Genomic DNA, 19,280 nt, shown 5'->3' with positions numbered 1-19,280 from the left:
TCATGAATTAATAAGGCATTTCTAAAGTATACGTTATTATCTTTAGCAGCGCCTTTAAAAAAATACTATTTGCAATATGACTAAATAAGTACAATAAAACAAACGATCTAAAATTGATACTTTTATAAAAAAAAATAAACATTTTTAAAATATCGGTTAAAATATTCAATATGATTTTGTTTAAGAGGCCTATAATACCCTATTAGAATAGAAAATAATATTTTTTAATATAGAATTTAATCATACGAATGCGTGTTTATAATAATTTATATGCAGAAAATGCGTTATATTGTATTATATTTAACAGATTGTAATAAAAATTAAGTATTAATATAGTATATTATATACTAATGCCATTAATAAAGTTTTCCATTATAATTTTATCAAATCATATTGTAAATTTTTTTAAAATTAAGATGAAAAGAAATTGTAATTACAAATACTCTAAAAAATCACGATTAAATACAATTAATAATCATTTTATATGCAAATAAATTAAAATATGGAAATTTTTTTCCCATCGTAACACTGTAATTATCCTTTTTTTCTAGAAAATAAATTTGGAAATTAATCAATTTTCAAAATTTTGAAATTGTAATTTGGAATTAATTACAATTACGAGTAATTATGCCCATCCTTGGTCCAACAAACTATTCCGACCTAAGTAGCGGGACCACTTTTTACCTAAAACCAACTTCTTGTGACGAGGTTAGGGTAAGGTTAAAAGGTTAGAAAGATATGGGTGAGGGTTAATATTATATTTAAAAAAAAACCTTTCAATAAAATTTTATGGCTAAATATGCAAATTTTTCAAATAACATTACTCTAAAAAAATAGGTAAAACCTCGATTATGCATTATTTAATTAGATTAGATTAGTGAGATTTAGATACTACCAAGTCAAGATATAGCAATTTTCTAAATAATCTAATTTGTTAAACACCGAACAAAATTTATTTAAAAAAAACAATAAGGCCTATTTATATTTCAAAAGATATATTGACGGAATCATATGTTCGAGTCCGATCTAATATATATCACCCCCCCCCCCCCCCAAAGAACGGAACTAATAATGCAAAGTTATCCATTTAATGTCGATTTTTAAAAATGGATAACTCGATATTTTATCCAGAAAAATATTACGCAAGCCTGAAAATTTTTTGCTCATAGATAGATAGCACAAAGGGTTGGATATCTATTAATAAAATCTAGAGGAGGCAATATTTTTCTGGCACAAAAATCGTTGAGCGATTTTGTAGTTAGATGGAGCCACCAAGTTGGCTTCATAAAAAAACATGATCCATCCTGGATTCGAAGTGCCATCGGATTGGCAACGATGTTCTTATCGACTAGGCCACAGAAAATCACGATTGTGTAAATATATATAACCAAATTTGATATTGATACTATCTATCCAAAGCTAAAATATACAAAATACCACTTTGCATTATCCATTTGATTATTTACATTCATATTATTCATAATTCATGTATTCCTTTTCCTTTCATTTACGTTTAAAAAATTTTCTTCCTTTTAGAAAGTAAAAACAATAATTTTGTTCTAACTATAATTAGTTGTTCTGTCGTTTCATTCTTTCTCTCGGTCTCTATGTATGCCAATAATTTTATTGAACTGGAGGTTTATTTAATAAATTGATTAACTATTTGAAATATATATATAAAATATATTACATAATCTAATGTCCATATGGTTAACACGAAGAATATGAATTATATAAAGAAAAAAAAAGATATATAAATGATTGTTTACTAGTAATAAAAATATAACTATAGCGATTTTATAATATTACAATAAAAGAAAAATATTTTAAAAATTTTTTAGAATATAAAAAAAAATATTACAAATTTTGATAATGCAAAAATATACCCTGTCCTGCTCAATGGAAATGGCTGCAAAATTCTTCCACCGGATTGTCAATTAATGTATTATTTAAGCAAATTATTTACTATTTCTAGAAATGTGTCTTGGACACGTTCATTTGATAAAATTAATTCGTAAATTCGGCGACGAAATTTGTAGTAAAATTTATTGAGCTAGGACGGGTCATTAAAAAAAACAATATATATTCTGTTTTGTCATCAAAAGAGATACAAATAATTCCCTAGCTCTCCAAGCTTAGAACTTCGAACTTTATTCCGTGGTCCTTGAGATTTTGAATCAGATCAGTCTTATGGAAAGCTATCGCGGTAGTCAAAACACCTCCACTAAATAAAATATATAAATTTTAAAAAAAATATATATATATAGTTAATGGCAATGGACCTATATTTCAGTCATTTCGTATAATTTTAAGTATATAAATAAAAATTGTATTGACTACCCTATAAATTTCAGATAGCACATTGTCGGTTCCCTTTATAAATGTCAATATATCGGGCTGGATCCAAAATAATAAAGAAACACAAAAAACAAACAACTTTTGAATTTAATTTTTGGTTTATTTCTTGAAATATATTTATGAAATCAAAAAATAAAATTAGTCTTTAATTTTAAAATTAAAAATAAAGAAGTATTTGTCTTTTTGGTATGTTTTACTGGACATTAAAAAAATATTCTTCTTGTGTCGTGTCTTAGATTGTTATAATGAGCGTATAGTGTTCTGTTTATAACGAAAAAAATTCCCGCATTAACATTTTAATTTCCGGTTATCAAAAAACTTTTTTATAACGTTTCTCACTTTTTTAAGCGCTTTAAAATTTCTGGTTTCCCGTTACGCATTTACTATAGAGGGTCAATAAGGCAGCTAACATTAATAAGAAAACAGTTAATAGTTTAGAAGGGTTGGCAACCGGAAATGTTAAAAAAATAATATAATTAATAAGTTCAAAGTGATGCTCTTTAGAAATCTACGTCGGAACTATATTTTTCAGGTCCAAGCTGATCATAGAAAATTTAAAGAAATTTGTTATACCGACCCGATAATTATTTTAGAGAACCGAGTTCCGTCCTATTTTAAGATCAAGTTACGAATCCGATCGAGTAAGAGAAAATGTCTGTCAGAGTTGTGTCAATCAATAATATTTCGAATAAATTTAGGCAGAAAATCTTATTTAATTTTTATGTAAAAAATGTGAGTAACATCAACCAAAAATAATTTTATCGCAATATTTACGCTGTAGGCAGTTTGTTCCTTTCCTTGTGGAGGGTGAGAGCTACTTGGGTAGCACATATTGCCGTCGTTTTATAAGCATCTAAATTATTAAGAATTGATTTATTTTTTAAAAGGAGTTAAAACTTTAGTTTAAAAGATAAAATAAAATGCTCCCATAACTGTGCATAAATTTTTTCTATCTAATCAATAATTTAAAATTTATATAAATAGAATTTTTTTTTAAAAATGTCTGATTTAATTATGAAATTAAAAATCATCAGACTCCGATCCAAAATTGTTAGCATAATATAAAATGTCGGTGTAAAAACCTGGCCCGGAGATGCAAACTTTAATGCCGGCATCAGGTGGGTGCTCCATCTGAAGCATGGGATCTTTGTCCCTGAGCTGAGGATTCTTGGAATAGGAATAACCCTTTGCTATCATGATCCACCTAAATCTACTCTTAGACAAATCGTGTCTGGATGGAGAATCGTTTACTCTAACCTGGCCACCAGTAAATATTTGGGGATACTATGAGGGTAATAATAATTTTTTGTTATATATATATATTATACAATTTATAATATCCAGACTTTACCTTTTAACTTATACAGTACCATTAACAGTGTTTCATTAATGTTCTACTTATTTACAATAAATATATTTGCGTTTTATTTAATTTCAATTTTATTTTAAGGAAAATCACGTGATTAATTTTATTTGTCACATAAGATTTGTAGTTATTATGTTGCAAGATTTGTTTAAAAAATAATATATTTTTGTAATAATAGAAAAATTATCAATTAACAATATTTTAAGGCAAAATAAAATGATTATTATTCGATACAAAAAATTATTCGTATTTTATCACTTAAACGAATTGACATTCGTAATTATACCAATCAAATAAGAATAGTAAATTCTATTACTTATGAATAGAAATTATTAGATTTGTTTAAAGAATCGAATACGAATAGCAAATTATTCGATTTGTTTAAAAGAAGCAAATACAAATAATTGACTATTCGATTCGTACTCGATTTTAAATAGGCCTAATGGACATATAGGAGAAGATTTAATTTTAAAAGTAAATATTCGAAGAAACTATATGATTTTTTAAAAAATATTATTAATTCTTTTTAAAAAAATTTCTTTTCTCTCTTTGGAAAATTCTATAGTAAAAAAAAAAGTATTCAAAAGAAATATCGAAGGCAAGGGACATTATTTATTGTATAGAACTTTTAAGTGTATCTATCTATGATTTATTCGATTTTTACACATGATCATTATTTAAAACGGCGCTTATTTCCCAGAACATAAAGTATCATTCAAAATTGGAATATACGCCGATCCTCTGGGAAAATATCTTTGGGCGCCCTTAAATATTAAAAAAATTTTATTCCGCGTGATTTATTAAATCGACCAATGAGTAAAAAAAAAATTTGACCAACCAAAATGAAGTATTTAATTTTACCATTTCCATCAATTTCCTAGTCCGCTTGAATTTGGCCATAAGGTAAACGATTCCTCCTAACAAGATCGTCAAGATGGCGTATAGTAGAGATTCTACTTTAAAATATGGTCTAAATTGCAGCTGTTTTTTTTTAAATTTCATTTATTTTTAAAATTAGATAATAAATATTTTTTTTCTCTTTTATATTGTATGTTAGAAAAATAGGAAACTTTTTTTTATTTTTAATTCGTTTTTCGTTGTCAATCAATATAATCATTTGATTCATTAAAGTTAAGCCTTTTAACTAGGTGCATGGGAAGAGGAAGGAAAAAATCAAAATTTACTGGTTCGTTTCATTCCAATTAAGTCCTCTACCCCCCCCCCCCCATTTCAAAAATTTAGCGATTTAATTATGTTTATAAACCAGAAAGAATTAGGTAAAAAATAAATTCGATCTTTATATTTTATAAGAGAAATGTTATAGTGAAAAAGTATTACTTTTAACATTTTTCCGACAATATGTGCCAAAAATGATACACTTTTTAAGCTATTATATGAGAATGCATCGTAAATTTCTTTCTTTCCTTCCCTCCTACCCTATATAATATATTTCATTTTTATTTTATCACCGGTCGTTTTCCTTCCTTCTCATACATGTAATACTGGCTCCTGTTCACGACAGATTTATCTGTCCCGGGAAAGGGTAAACACCAACCGTCTTTGCTAGCGACTTCGCCGCTATCGCCTCCTGATTTCCCGATTCCCAAATTTCCCAAGCCTTCGCTTTTGAACAAAGGCGGCCTATCCTGCATAGGGAACGATTTGTTAAACGGTAACCTCTTAGGCATCAACTGGTTTCGGACCATTTTGAGCTTGTCATAATTAGTTAGACTTATGAGAGCCGATAAAAAGGTGGCGTAGTTTAGGGCTGGGCTCTGGTAAGAAACAAAAATTGTAATTAATAGAAGAAGGCCTTTCTGGGTTACGCCTATCCATTTGATCCAATATTCATTCAAATCGATTCAATAACAGTATTGGATAGGACAACTCTCGTTAGCGCGTTTTACAATTTATCATTTTATTAAGTAATGGAAGAGAAGTAAGAATGGGGTGGAGCGAAAGTTAGAAAAAGTGTTATAAGAGTTTGGGACTAGAACCTGGACCTTTTCTTAAAATTTCTAGGAACTGCTTCTAACAATAGTGTGATATTTTATTATGATATAATTTTTTTTTAAATTGTGAGATTCATTTTACTCGTGCAAAAAATTTACGAACCGGAAGTGAGCAAACCCATTTTTAAAAATTTTTAAGTCGAAAGCTAACCCCATTTATTTAAATTTAAGACCCGGAAGCTAATTCCACTTTTCAAAATTTATGAACCGGATGCTAAAGACAATTTTTAAAATTTAAATATATGATGGAACCATTATTTAGTTTGTTCTAAACTCTGAGTATAATATATACATTTGTAAAAACCTGACGTCCAAAGCTGATTTACTTTTTTGGTGAGCAATAATAGATAAAAATACAACCAATCCAATGACATTAAAATACTATATAGACCGATGATCCATTCATATAAATGCGAATCAGCAGGTGACGCCATTTTGGTTATCCAGATTTTATTATAATCGGAAACTACAATGGAGTGTCACCATTTGATTCGTATTGAACGACGCTTCAAAATGCGTTTTAATAAATGGATCACCTGTCTCAAAGTAAATATCATATGCTATTTGGATACAGCTTTAAGTTCATCAGTAAAATAAATAAGCTCTGAAATGTAGCTTTAATAATAATATACGTATAAAACTTACGGCGCCCCAATCTTTCGCGGTAAATTCGCAATATCCTTCCATTCTATCAAGTTGTCCTTTATGTATATAAATTATCATAATATACGAATAAATAAATTTAACCTTTCCACGAAAAAAAAAATAGTATTGAAGGAAAAGAAGCCACGACGATAGCATGGCACATAAGGCTGGATTGATAGTGGGGTCCGATCCGACACTATTTTGCTGATCGATTTGTTTATGAGATTAATTTTTTTATTAATATTAATTTTACCCTTAATTCTATACATGGAAATAATCTAAGAATTATGGAATTAATTTTAAAAAAAATAATTGATCTCACTATAAGATTAATTAAAATAGTCAGCTGTTAAATCGTGTTGTTTCGGATCCCACTATAAATCCAGTCTAATACTTTACTTAGACTAAAGATTCATTCATTAAAAAGCATTTTGCGTCGTTGAATATAGGATAAGCAAGTGATAGGCCATCTTGTTTTTCTCCGTATAAAAAAATATTTATAAATCTTTAAATTTCTATTTTAGGTTTCACAAAATATTAAATATAATTTTTTTTACATTATGAAAAAACTATGGCATCTCCAATGAATCGTAGACTAGGTAGTAATATTATGTCATTTGACTCGTTTCATAACATCGTTAAAACAATATTAAATTCTGTATTGCATATATGAATACTGGTTCGAAAGATTTTTATAAAAAAGAATATTAAGCGTGTTGGTAAACAAATATTTTGCAGTGAGCATTATTCTGAATTCACAATTAGCACGAATTCGCGGCGAAGTCGTTTATAATGCTGCGTTGCAAAAGTAAATAATGCATTTCAAATGGTATCGAGCAAATTAGTAAAATTACGGCGTTATCTCATAACGTTCCATATTTATAAATAATATCTATTTATTGGCTTGATCTTTTAAATAAAGCACCATTTACTATAAATTTGGCCAGCCTCATTTATAATAATACGTTTTGTTCAAGCGGTGCAGTATAATGCTATCAAAATCACAGCTGATTCTTCACAGCGATAATAATTTTTGAAATATAAGTCAGCAACACATGTTTATCAAAATATATCATAATGATTTCACTACAATTGGCTTGATTTTTAAATAACACAGTTTAAATAGGGCACTGCTCGATAAATTAGACATTAGTTAAAATGTCGAATCGATGATATTAATTTTTAGTTATTATAATAATTTATTCATAAGGAATAAATTCATTAAGAAGATACGATTTCGTATCTTGTATTTTGGTTGGCGATTGACTGACCGATATTTGTTTTTTAAACAAAAGAAATCTGCTATTGGGTTGAGCTCCGGCAAATAGAATGCTAAATATCATATTAGCTTTTTAAAGCTATTAATGAGATAACTTTTATGGATCGAAGCATTGTCCATAAAAATAACCGCATCAGGTAGGAAATTAATAAGTTCTATGATATAATATCGAAATAATAAACCATTATACGATCCTTCGATATACATAATACACTAATATTTTTACATTTCGATGTTGGGGCTTTCACAGTTGGCGTATCGCACCCAGTGTATTTTTGCTATCAGGTCCTGCACGTTTTTTGGGCCACCCTATTTTTTTAAAATATATTTTCTTATAGTTTCTTCATTATTAGGATATCCCGTAGGTAACCTAAGTAACATATGAAAGTCCCACCATCGAAAGGTAAAAATATTAATAGATTAGGTACTATTGGGATCGATGATGTTACACTTTATCGCATTATCGAATTATTCCGAGATTATATCGTTGAACTTATTAATATCCTATCAAACAATGCCGTTATTATTATGGCCAATGCTTCTATTTATAAAAGCCATCTCATTGATAGCTTTAAAGAGCTAATAGAATATTTACCATCCTATTCGCCGCAGCTTAATCCAATAGAAAATTTCTTTGGATTATTAAAAAAAACAAATATTACCTTATATAGTTCGGATATATGGCCGTAAAGAAAAAAATCAAAATAAATATATATTTTTTTAAAAATAAACCATCAAAATTATTTTCGGCGAAGGTGACGCCCATATCTGAAGGAACGCAATCGAATCCGCAAGCGCCAATGATAAACATCTTGGCCTCGGTCGCAGCTTTATCGTACTTCAGTTGAGTTTTTTCGAGGACCTAGTTGTTAATTTTTTTATAAAAATTACTTTTATCGACAATATAATTTGATTTAATTCCAAGTTACGACACTTTTTTTATGAAACGCAATTATCTGTTCAAAATATTTTTTTTGTAATATATATTATATCCATTTTTTTTTTGTTAACACCATTGCTCGTCATGGTGAAACCTAACAGATTAAAATTAATTTCTTTTTAATGATTATTTTTTTTTATATATTTTTCTCCAACTATGGACAATTCAAAGTGAATTTTTTTTTGGCATGTTACGTTAAGATGCAAGATGATGGAATGAAAAAGAATAGAAAGGAAAAGAAATGTAGGAGAAAGAAAATGGAACGAAGGCGAAGGAAAGCCTACCGACTCTGTATAGTTACCATCTGCACGAGATGGGCCGGTATATGCCAGATAAAATGTTAAATAATTTTTTAATAGAAAATATAGATATTAGCGGCAATGTGTTATTTTTTAAAACTTTAAATCATTTTTTGAGCGGGTTTTTGTTTTAAAATTTAAAAATCTGATTTTACCGGAATTGTATTCAAGCATGATTAGAACATCTATCTTATGAATGTTAGACCATTTTGGCGTTAACCTTTGAGTCATTTATAATTTATATAAAAAAAAATCTATGGAAAAACGACTATAAATTATATTTAAATTCAAAAGTTCATGGCAAAATTCTTTGAAATTCATAGGGTATTTATTTCAAACATGATAGAATACATTTTCCGATAAAATACATTTTCCGATAAAATATATTTTCCGGTAAAATCAAAATTTTAAATTTAAGAAAACGCGCTCAAAAAATTATTTCAAGTTGAAAAAATAACACATTGCTGCTGATATATATCTGCAGGCTCTGTTCAGTAAGGTGAAGTTAAAACTACATCAATTAATTAAGTTAGAAAATCGTGATGGAGCGCTAAATACTCATTTTTATCCATATCTCCTCCATTTTCCTTTAATAAACACAATTTGAAAAAATACTAATGTTGTTAAACGGCTTAATTTTCAAAAAAAAAACCACTAGTCCGATCATTTTGGCTAAGAAAAATATTAAGCAAAACTGTAGATTTTCTGTCATAGATGGCAGAAAGGTTTGGATATTTATTTACAAAATCACGTGAGCTTGCACAAATTTTATTTTGGAAATGGCGAAATCGAGCCGTTTAAAACAACACTATAAAATACATCAAAAATTATTGACGATAAATTTTTAAAAAAAAATATCGGGCCGGGCCGTAAAAATGATCGAAATAAGAAATCCGGGTGGGGATAAAAAAATATCACGGACCGGGTTTGAAAATAAAAAATTTTTCGACTCCATAGGTTCTCTGGTATTAAGTTAAGTAAATCATATTAAAATTTTTTGGCTGACGTCAGGTGTCAAATTTTAATTTATATTTTAAAAAAATTATGAACCGGATAAAATTGTTCAATGCATCGGCGTAAACCCCCCCCCCCATATGCGAATTCCATCTTTCATAAATTTCTAATATAACAGCTTTTACCAACTATTAAACAAAGTGAGTAGTATTTATTCGAATCTAAAAAACCGCATCTGAATCATAATGTAAATCTACAAGGGGGCCACCTCTGTAAACAAAGTAAACTATATTATATATAAATAAAAATCCATGTAAAAATATACACTTTTTCTTTATTTCTTTCCTTTCCTTCCCTTCCCTTTATTTCTTTCTTTCTTTCTTTCTTTCTCTCCCTTTTGGTAAAGTAAATAAAATATATATTTCTTTCTCCGAATTTTCAAAATTAAAAAAATGGTTGTTATATTTTTCATTAATCAATAAATAAAAACATTAACAAAAGTTCGTCTGGCCCCAATGATATATAGTATATAATATATATATATACACTACTATCATTAAATGCATTTAAAAGTGTTCATATATAGGAGTCAGCTGTATCGCTCTAAAATGTTATTGGTGAATAAATGAATTAAGTAATATGTTGATGCATGTTTATCAATCTAATTAGGTTACATTTTATTTTAAAATATCCTTGTATCATCAACAAAGTATCGATTTAATTATAATTTTTTTATTAAAATATTAGAATTTCAATTTTATAATATAAAATTAAAAAAATTTTCTCATTAATTTAATTGGATTTCAATATATAAATATAATAACTTTGCTAAAGCATGTTTTGAGAAAATAATTAATTGTCAATTTCCAATCAAGATCGCCAGTAAAATACAAGGAACAAATACAAATATGCAAGAAAGTTCTGAAAGCAGCAGCTGAAGAAGTTGAATATTTTTCCGAAAGAAATTACCAATAATATATTAAATGAAGAAATATTTTGGACGAAAAATTGATAATTTTTAACGATTATTTAACATTTAGCTATCTTATTGTTGTGAGTGCAAAGGGATAAATGCATCTTGGTCCATGTAAAAAACGAGATTTAATTTGGACATATAATTTAATCATTCCATGATTTTATCATTTCCCCACCTGAAGAAAAAAAAATTAAAGATACGTTTGAAAAAGAGAAAATAATACAAATACATGTGCTCATACTGGTTATTTATTGGATCCCCAATAAAAGGTGAGCATTTTATTAGTAGAGATAAATGAATTAGGTATTTTAAGGTGATGATAATCAAGATATTTTAAGTGATATCATAAATTTCAGAAGTAAAAGCGGCGGTATATTTAATAGAAAAAATATGAGGAAAGCAGTAACTTTCATAAAAAATCAGATTTCGGCCTCAAGTTGTTGGAATGGGCTTTGCCCACCTTGAACATTAGTGTCTAATATATGATCTTACTAACAATTCCTAGTTATACTTCTTTTTCAGAAAGAAATTGGTCTGTTTGGGGTAATATTCTCACGAAAAAAAGAAATCGATTGAAGATCTCGTCAATCTGAAAATTGGTAAGAGATCGTATCCTAAGATTGATTAAAAATATTAAAGGAAATGATAATACGGAATATAAAACAGAACAAGAATCTGCCGTGGAGAGCGAAACATTAATTATAGAATTTTAAAAAATTATAATTTAATATTACCTATTCATTTTATACTGTATAAAATAAAGTTAACATGGTCTTAAAAAGCATTTATTTAAATTTGACCATTTTTGACCGGTCAAATGCACTACCCTGCTTGCTTTTAATCAAAGAATCGTAAAATCTAGTAGTATATACATATATACAACATTGGCCTGACCTAACCCTAAAATTGATATTATTTTTTTCGGTTAGGGTGGCCGGCTATTTTATTTTTTTTATATACATCATATATACAACATTGGCCTGACTCAACCCTAAAAATTGAAATTATTTTTTTTCGGTTAGGGTGGCCGGCCATTTTATTTTTTTTAAAAAAAAATTAAAATAAATTGTCAGCAAGTTTACTTTTTTTTAATTTTTACATTCCTAAAAATAATTAACTTTCATTTTTCAATTTTAATATCAAAAACAAAAGTATATATTGCGTGATTTGATTTCATTCTATTTAATAAATTTATTAATTTTATTTTGTATTTCAAATAATTATATTAATTTTTTTTAAAGATTCTTTATCAAGAGCTCCCGCACCTCCTTGTCTGACTTAACTTAGGCCAATCAAATTTGGGGAGAAGGTTTCCCCGATATCCGTAGGTTAATTTAAAATTTCATACAAACCGGATTCTAACAATTTTTTTTTATAAAACTTAGGCAGGAATCGGACTTCGGGATAGGAAATTATTTTCAGTCGATTCAGACGGAGACAGGATCTATAAGACAAACATTATTTATATCGAATCGGGCCGGAACTAATTATGTCAGCATAAAAAATGGCGCATCCTACTTCAAGAAAAGGCATTCTCTTAGAGCGAATTTCATGAACGTGTATTTTGGGTAAAACAGAGGGGGGGGGCATTTGCTTCTCTAAAAAGTTAAGATATTTTAATGGGATGTCATATGTCTCTTATATTACTGCCGGGCTTTCCCTTTATCAAGGGTGTGCTTCTCCTATATTTAGAAGAAATATAATAAGGCCGGTTACAGTTGGATAATCGCTCAATTTCGCTTATTTTTAACGACCTAAATCTAGGGCGAGCGCGATAAATTGCCTAATTCGTCATAAACCCAACTAAAATAAGGGAGGATAAGTGTCGTTAGCTAAGAAAAAACTTAGGTATGCGCGTAACACATATTCATAATTTGTCATCTAACAATTTTTTTTAAGTCCATTTTTTTCAAAAAAATAAAATCTTTTAAATGATAAATTTCGACCTATATTTATTTTTTTTTAAAAAAGATTAAAAAAAAATATTATTTTTTGTATCGCGGGAAAGTGGGGCGGGTAAAGGGAAGAACGTGTACAATTGGCATTTAAAATTTTAATCTAAATTCACAAATCGCAAGAATTAACTTAATTAATTTTATCGATCGTGGAGTAGTAATATCGATATTACCGCTATACCAGACGCGGCAAAACAAATAAAAAACCTGACATAAATTTTAAATATGTTTATATAAAACATCCTTTTTTTCGCAAAAAAATATCGATTTATCAATCTCTTTAAAATATATTTTATTACTTCTCAAGATTACTATAGTAATTTTTAAAAAAAAACATATATTCCTATCAACCAAATTATTAGAGATTCGTATTGACAAATAATCCGAACCGCCAATGGGGTTGGTTAGGCAGAACCTTGGTTTAATTTTTATTTCGGACCGGATCGGTCTGAGTCGAACCTGAAAAATAGGTATGACGCAGGGCCCTATTACATATCGTCAGTCAGACGGCCAAACCACCTAGAACTAACAAAACTTTCAAAATGCGATTTTATATTAAATATGTTTTCTTATCATATTCTTAAATAATGCTCGTAAACTGAAAATTTAAAATTCAAATATAAAAACTTTATTTCATTGTTAAAAAAATTTAAAATTTTGGCAATAATATGTATATGTTAGCGGCGATGTGTTATTTTTTTCAAAATTTAAATCATATTTTGAGCTCGTTTTTTAAATTTAAAAATCCAATTTAACTGGAAATATACTCTATCCATGTTGGGAATACCTACCCTGTGAATTTCAGATAATTTTATCATGAACTTTTGAACTTAACATATTTTATATTAGTTTTTCTATAGATTTTTATTAATATATAAATTATAAATGACTCAAATGTTAACGGTAAAATTATTTACAATTCATAAGATAGGTATTGTAAACATGTTGGAATACATTTCCGGTAAAATCAGATTCCTAAATTTAAAAAAAAGGGCTCAAAAATTGACTTAAAGTTGAAAAAATAACATATTGCCGCTAACATATATATTATTCCACAATCACTTTTATAATTTTTTTTTTGTTTACAGTGTTTGAAAAACAAAATCTAATTATTGATATCATCCCGAAAGATTTTTTGTGCATATAAAAAATTGGCATTTTTAGGTAAATTTGAGCAAAAATTTAAAAAGGATTTTTTAGCTCAATAAATATTCAAAATCTTTTTCAACTCTTGCTTAATGGATGTTCATATTTATAAATCTAAACATATGTTTTTTGGTCTCTCGAGTTAATTAAAAAAATGTAAGATGGTTTTGCATCGAGGTCGACGATATAAAAGAAACAGCCTATTCTGGCATAAAAAATCCCATTGGCCGACTTTTTTCCTTTTTATCCTATACCCCACAAATCTTATTGTAATAAAATCAGAGATCTGCCGACTCGAGGATCGATTCACAAAATGGCGTAGTTTTAAAAATTCGATAAAAATTAATTTAAATTATATCCATTAACCAATGAAATATCGCGTTACGGATCTCATCCCGTCATTCATTCGCTTCCCATATTTTCAATTTCCTTTGATACCATTTACAAAATAAGCCAAAATTATTTAAAATCCAGGTCTAAAAAAAAATTACATCGAACCGATCTTTAAAAAATTGGAGAAATAAATAACAAAATATAATTATATTCGCAGGCAATTTATGCAATCATTGCGTTTTTTTTTGTTTGCAAAAGCATGATATATAATCACAATATAAAGAAGATGCCAAGGTAAGGAAATTACAAAAATTAAGTAAAAGAAGCATTTTTTAAAAAAATGATCGTATACATAATCTATTAGAAAGGTCAGAGAATGTTAGAAATATTTTAGATAATTTTCCTAAAGAACCTCGCTTAAATAAAGAAATGAATATACTAGATTTAGGGATTTAGAGATATTAAATTGGTATCGGATCGGCACCTTGGACCTTTAAAATATAACAAATCGGCCGATATTTTTTAAAAATCAAGCCGTTACCGATTTATACATATTTTTATTTCATACATATTTTTTTTTTCCCTTTCTCGTGATAAATTTTTTTCATAATTCCCATTAACAATAGAAGTATTTTAAATATAAATTAATGTAAAAGAAAATTACCCAAAATTTTTGTGTATATTTTATTTGTCTGTTGTTTATTCCATTGTTTTATTTAGAAAAAATTTATTGTAAATAAAAATTATGCGAATTTAAATTTGATTTAATTAACAAAGATATCAGTATTTTATATTGGATCGATCCCCTTTAATTATAGGAGGGTTAAGGCCTAAAGGTTTCCAATTTTGGCAAACCTTGCAAGAATCAGTCTTCGGCACAGCTGGTGGGTGATATAGATACAGTGAAACGATACACATGTTTAAATATACTATAAAAGGGGGTAAACAAAATAAGATTTTATTTTTAATAGAATAAAGATTGAAATTAAATATGGACAAGCAATTAATTAAGAAGATTTATAGTTGATTAATCATTATAAAAAAAATGTGTTAAAATTTAATTCAAAATAAAAAATTAAAATACTTACATATTAATTATTTTTAATTTTTCTTAAATAATAAAAAAAAATGTTTAATATAGAATCTTTATTATCCAATAGTAATACTAATTTTTCCAATTTAAATGAAAACTCCCAATCTTCGTCGAGAATTCAAAGACCAAAAAGAATACACAAATATTGGAATAAAGAAAAATTAGATATATTTACCAAAATGTTATCAATGCCGGAAGAACAACAAATGTTTGATAAATTTTAAATATAATTTTTATGTATTAATTATTTTATCGAAATTATTATAAAAGTTTATAGTGTTATCATATTTTTATCGAAATAAATGGATATACAAAATAGATTACATTTAAGAAATTCTAAAATATTTTCAAATATTAAAAAGACTTTTTACAAAAAATGATTTAGAATTTTAAATGAAATTTAATCAAATATCTTACTTGAGCATTCTCAAAGAAAATAAGAAAAAAATTCATTTTTCATCACAAATTATATATATGTAACACATTTCTTTTTATAATGATTAATCAACTATTAATCTTCTTAATTAATTGCTTGTCCATATTTAATTTCAATCTTTATTCTATTAAAAATAAAATCTTATTTTGTTTACCCCCTTTTATAGTATATTTAAACATGTGTATCGTTTCACTGTAGTGGTAAGAAACTAGATTTGAACCGATTTTTAAAAATGGTCAACTCAATATTTTAACCAGAAAAATATTGCATAAGCCTTATTTCACTAATAGATGTCCAGCCTTCGTGCCATCTATGACCAAAATCTTCAGGGTTGAGTATTATTTTTCTGGATAAAATGTTGGCCCTCATAGGAGAAACTTATTATCAAATAAAATCGAGGCTCAATTATTTTTTATGAACCAAATCCCGATATTCATTTCAGATCTTTATTTTAAGTTTGTTCAATAAATTTAAATTACATGAATGTGTTTCCACTGAAACATATTCTCCATATACAAAAAAATGTAATTTACTGCAAGAGATCAGTAAATTAGCTCTTTGTGTGAATATTCTGGCCTTGGTTGGCACAAAATTCCCAGTGAAATACATCACACCCTACCTTCTACAACTCAACCTAAATAAATAATATTACCGGAAAGCAATCTTAGCTTAGTTGTATGTTATGGTTTAAATTGAAGTATCATTGTAATTTTCATTGTATTCTAATAAATAGCTTAAGCATGGCCATGAGCAATAAAAAAAAATAATTATATTAAGTAGAGGTCTTGATTTAAAGATAATGAGATTGATATTATACAAGATTGTAATGTGATAAAAATAGATATGATAAAAGAAGGATAAATAATGGAAATCATCTGGCAGATATTAATTTTAAGAACCATTGACATAAGCTTAAAGGCCATAAAATTTCATAATCTAATTATCAACAAAAATGAAAGCTTTGCAATTATATTTTATTTAGCCTTGAAATAAATATTTTTAAATAAAATCTATTCTAAACATTAATAAAACTATCTACTCTTCTATTTGGTTTTTTATTCTTTCCATAAGATCAAATACTCTCTTATACAGATCTGGTTAAAATATATGACCAATGCCATTCTTTATTGGCTAAAATTACAGTATATCCAAATTTTTTTTAAAATAAAGATTTTATTTATCATTTCATTATAAAAATATTATCAACAGTTAGGATGTATTTTAAAATTTTTATACTAAATATTAAAACTATGAATCAATATCTTACCAATGTTTCTCCACATATGTCTAGGTAATCTGTCCCATTTTCAACACAAGCCTTGACAACTGGTTCACCATAAAATATATACTTTAAAAAAAATTTATATTAGGAAATTAAATATTATTTATTATAAATATCTTAATATATGTCAAAAAATTACAGGTCCCACACAGTTGATTAAGAGTTTTGTTTTAGCACAGATCTCTTTTAAAGTGATTTCATCTTTAACATCGCCAAGATATAGTGGAATGTTTTGTAAGTCAACACCTATATTTTGCTTGAATGATTTAAATTTTAAGCAATAAAAAATTACCACTATTTTGAGAAGCAGTTTTTAAAGCATCAATTAATTTGGTTTTATTACGCCCAGCAATTGCCCACTTTATTGATTTAGATTTATCTGCTTTAGCTAATTCTTCAATAATGAAAACACCAGAATAACTACTAGCTCCAAATATAATAATATCAAACTCTCTCGTCATCGTATAATAAAATTATGCAAATATGGTTTCAACAGATGATGAGTTTTTAAACTAAAAACAAATATATCCTCAAGTTATACAAATCATTATTTAAAGTTAAACAAAAAGATTTATTTAACACTTTAACAAAAAGGTTATTGGGCAATTATGATACATATTTTATAATTGTCAATATTAAGTATAATGTTTTAAAATCACAGAAGATTAAATATCCTTTCCACTTTCTTAACCAGTTAAGAAACGTGAGGGATTATTATAATAAGTTTTTATTATAAATCAGAAATTCATTATTGTTAAATTATATAAAATTAACAAATTACATTTATGTTGTAATATTAATTATGAATTATATTTTTATTATAAATCAAAAATTTATAAATCAAAAATTTATTCAACCTCTATAACTAAAAAAAAATGTTCTTTTTATATCTTTTTCAAACGATCAACTAAATTGATTTAAAGTTAGAAACAAATATAAATTACAACTATAAAATATAACTTTAATAAAAACCTAAAATAATTTCTCCAAAATGTAAAAAATCGAATTATTTAACACCAGAGATCAATACACAATTGTGTTGAGATAAAATCATATCGACCCCTAATGTTGTAGATAGGTACACAACAGAGGTAGCAAGGTATTAGCCTCTATCATATGGAATATTAAAAGAAATTTGGGGAAATCTACAGAAGGAGCCCTTAAACAAGGTTGTGGGGAAGCCATACGTACTTTGTAGGCATAAAGCTAGAAGACTGGTTTAGACGTTTTGTGGCTGAAGTCAAAAGAATAGGTCCGACAAAATAAACAGAGCCTATGCATTTGAACTGCAGAGTTATTAGATAAATGTTAAGGGGGGGGGGGAGGTGGTTATGATATTTATATAATAAAAAATAGGATATAAATTACAAATATGAATAAATTTTATATATATTAAATATTTAAAACAATTTAATTTAAGTATCGATGTCAATATAAATTAAAAATATATAAATATGAAATAAAAATATTTATATAAACCTTTCATATTTTTGTTTTCTTTGATCTATATTTCTCTAAGTGGTTCACGGCCAACGCATCCGCGTCTCAAACCAGGTGCATCGGCGACTTACGGCCCGCTCATTGATGTCACAAACAGGGTTGCCAGGTCAGAATATTCAAATTGCGGGAGAAATTTGGTATTATGCGGGAGAAATATGAAAATTGCGGTAGAAATATAAAAATTGTTAGAATAGAATTTTGGGCGGTCTTCGGCCGGGATTTTGAATTGACTTAATTATCCGCCCATTATTTTTTATAATTAGTTTATATAAATACAAAGTCGGTAACTATTTTTCAAAATAAAATAACATCTTGATTTATTAAAATATATTAATTTATAAAAAACCAACGATCTTTTTTAAATATAAAAGAATGTCAACAAGATAAAATTTTATAAAAAAACGATTTTAATTTTACAGTTAAAAATATATTTTATGCGAATGTCCCTCAGTGGCGTCGCTGGGGGGGGGGGCGTGCAGGGGCTCGATCCCCTTGAAAAATTTGATTTTTTTTACTGCTCCTTAATATCCCCTTGAACTAAACATAAATTTTTTGATTGCCCTCTGAATGATTTCTTTTATAATTCTATTAAGTAATATATAGATATAATTTTATCATTTAGAAATTAATAAGACTATTTAAATTTTTATTAAATGAATATTATTTTAATTATTAGATTAGATTAATACATATAAATTATCTTTTC

General features: G+C 27.2%; 1 protein-coding gene across 1 annotated transcript; it reads right to left on the bottom strand.

Annotated features, from left to right (window-relative positions):
* Window positions 1-1,634: 1,634 nt before the first annotated feature.
* LOC135931616 (lipid droplet localized protein-like) lies at window positions 1,635-17,553 on the bottom strand. Its single transcript, XM_065468851.1, has 10 exons — window positions 17,367-17,553; window positions 17,214-17,320; window positions 17,060-17,140; window positions 8,393-8,522; window positions 6,382-6,437; window positions 5,194-5,499; window positions 4,586-4,705; window positions 3,441-3,642; window positions 3,133-3,211; window positions 1,635-2,224 (listed from the first exon to the last, which is right to left on the bottom strand). The coding sequence occupies exons 1-10, from the start codon at window positions 17,533-17,535 to the stop codon at window positions 2,122-2,124; spliced, it is 1,353 nt and encodes a 450-aa protein (XP_065324923.1). The 5' UTR covers window positions 17,536-17,553; the 3' UTR covers window positions 1,635-2,121.
* Between the last annotated feature and the right edge of the window lie 1,727 nt (window positions 17,554-19,280).

This window comes from Gordionus sp. m RMFG-2023, chromosome 1, assembly GCF_954871325.1.
Source record: "Gordionus sp. m RMFG-2023 chromosome 1, tfGorSpeb1-WG-v2, whole genome shotgun sequence".
Lineage (NCBI taxonomy): Eukaryota > Metazoa > Nematomorpha > Gordioida > Chordodea > Parachordodidae > Gordionus > Gordionus sp. m RMFG-2023.
The sequence above is the reverse complement of the archived record's forward strand: the minus strand, read 5'-3'. Positions and strand labels throughout refer to the sequence as shown.

What these genes read in the sequence shown, in the direction of transcription:
- LOC135931616 (XM_065468851.1), bottom strand. Translation starts at nt 17,535, where the DNA reads ATGACGAGAGAGTTTGATATTATTATATTTGGAGCTAGTAGTTATTCT. An exon ending in CCGCGAAAGATTGGGGCGCC is followed by an intron (nt 5,500 to 6,381) that starts GTAAGTTTTATA and finishes GTTTCTTACCAG; the next exon opens with AGCCCAGCCCTAAACTACGC. An exon ending in AGGAACAAACTGCCTACAGC is followed by an intron (nt 2,225 to 3,132) that starts GTAAATATTGCG and finishes TATTTTATTTAG; the next exon opens with TGGAGGTGTTTTGACTACCG.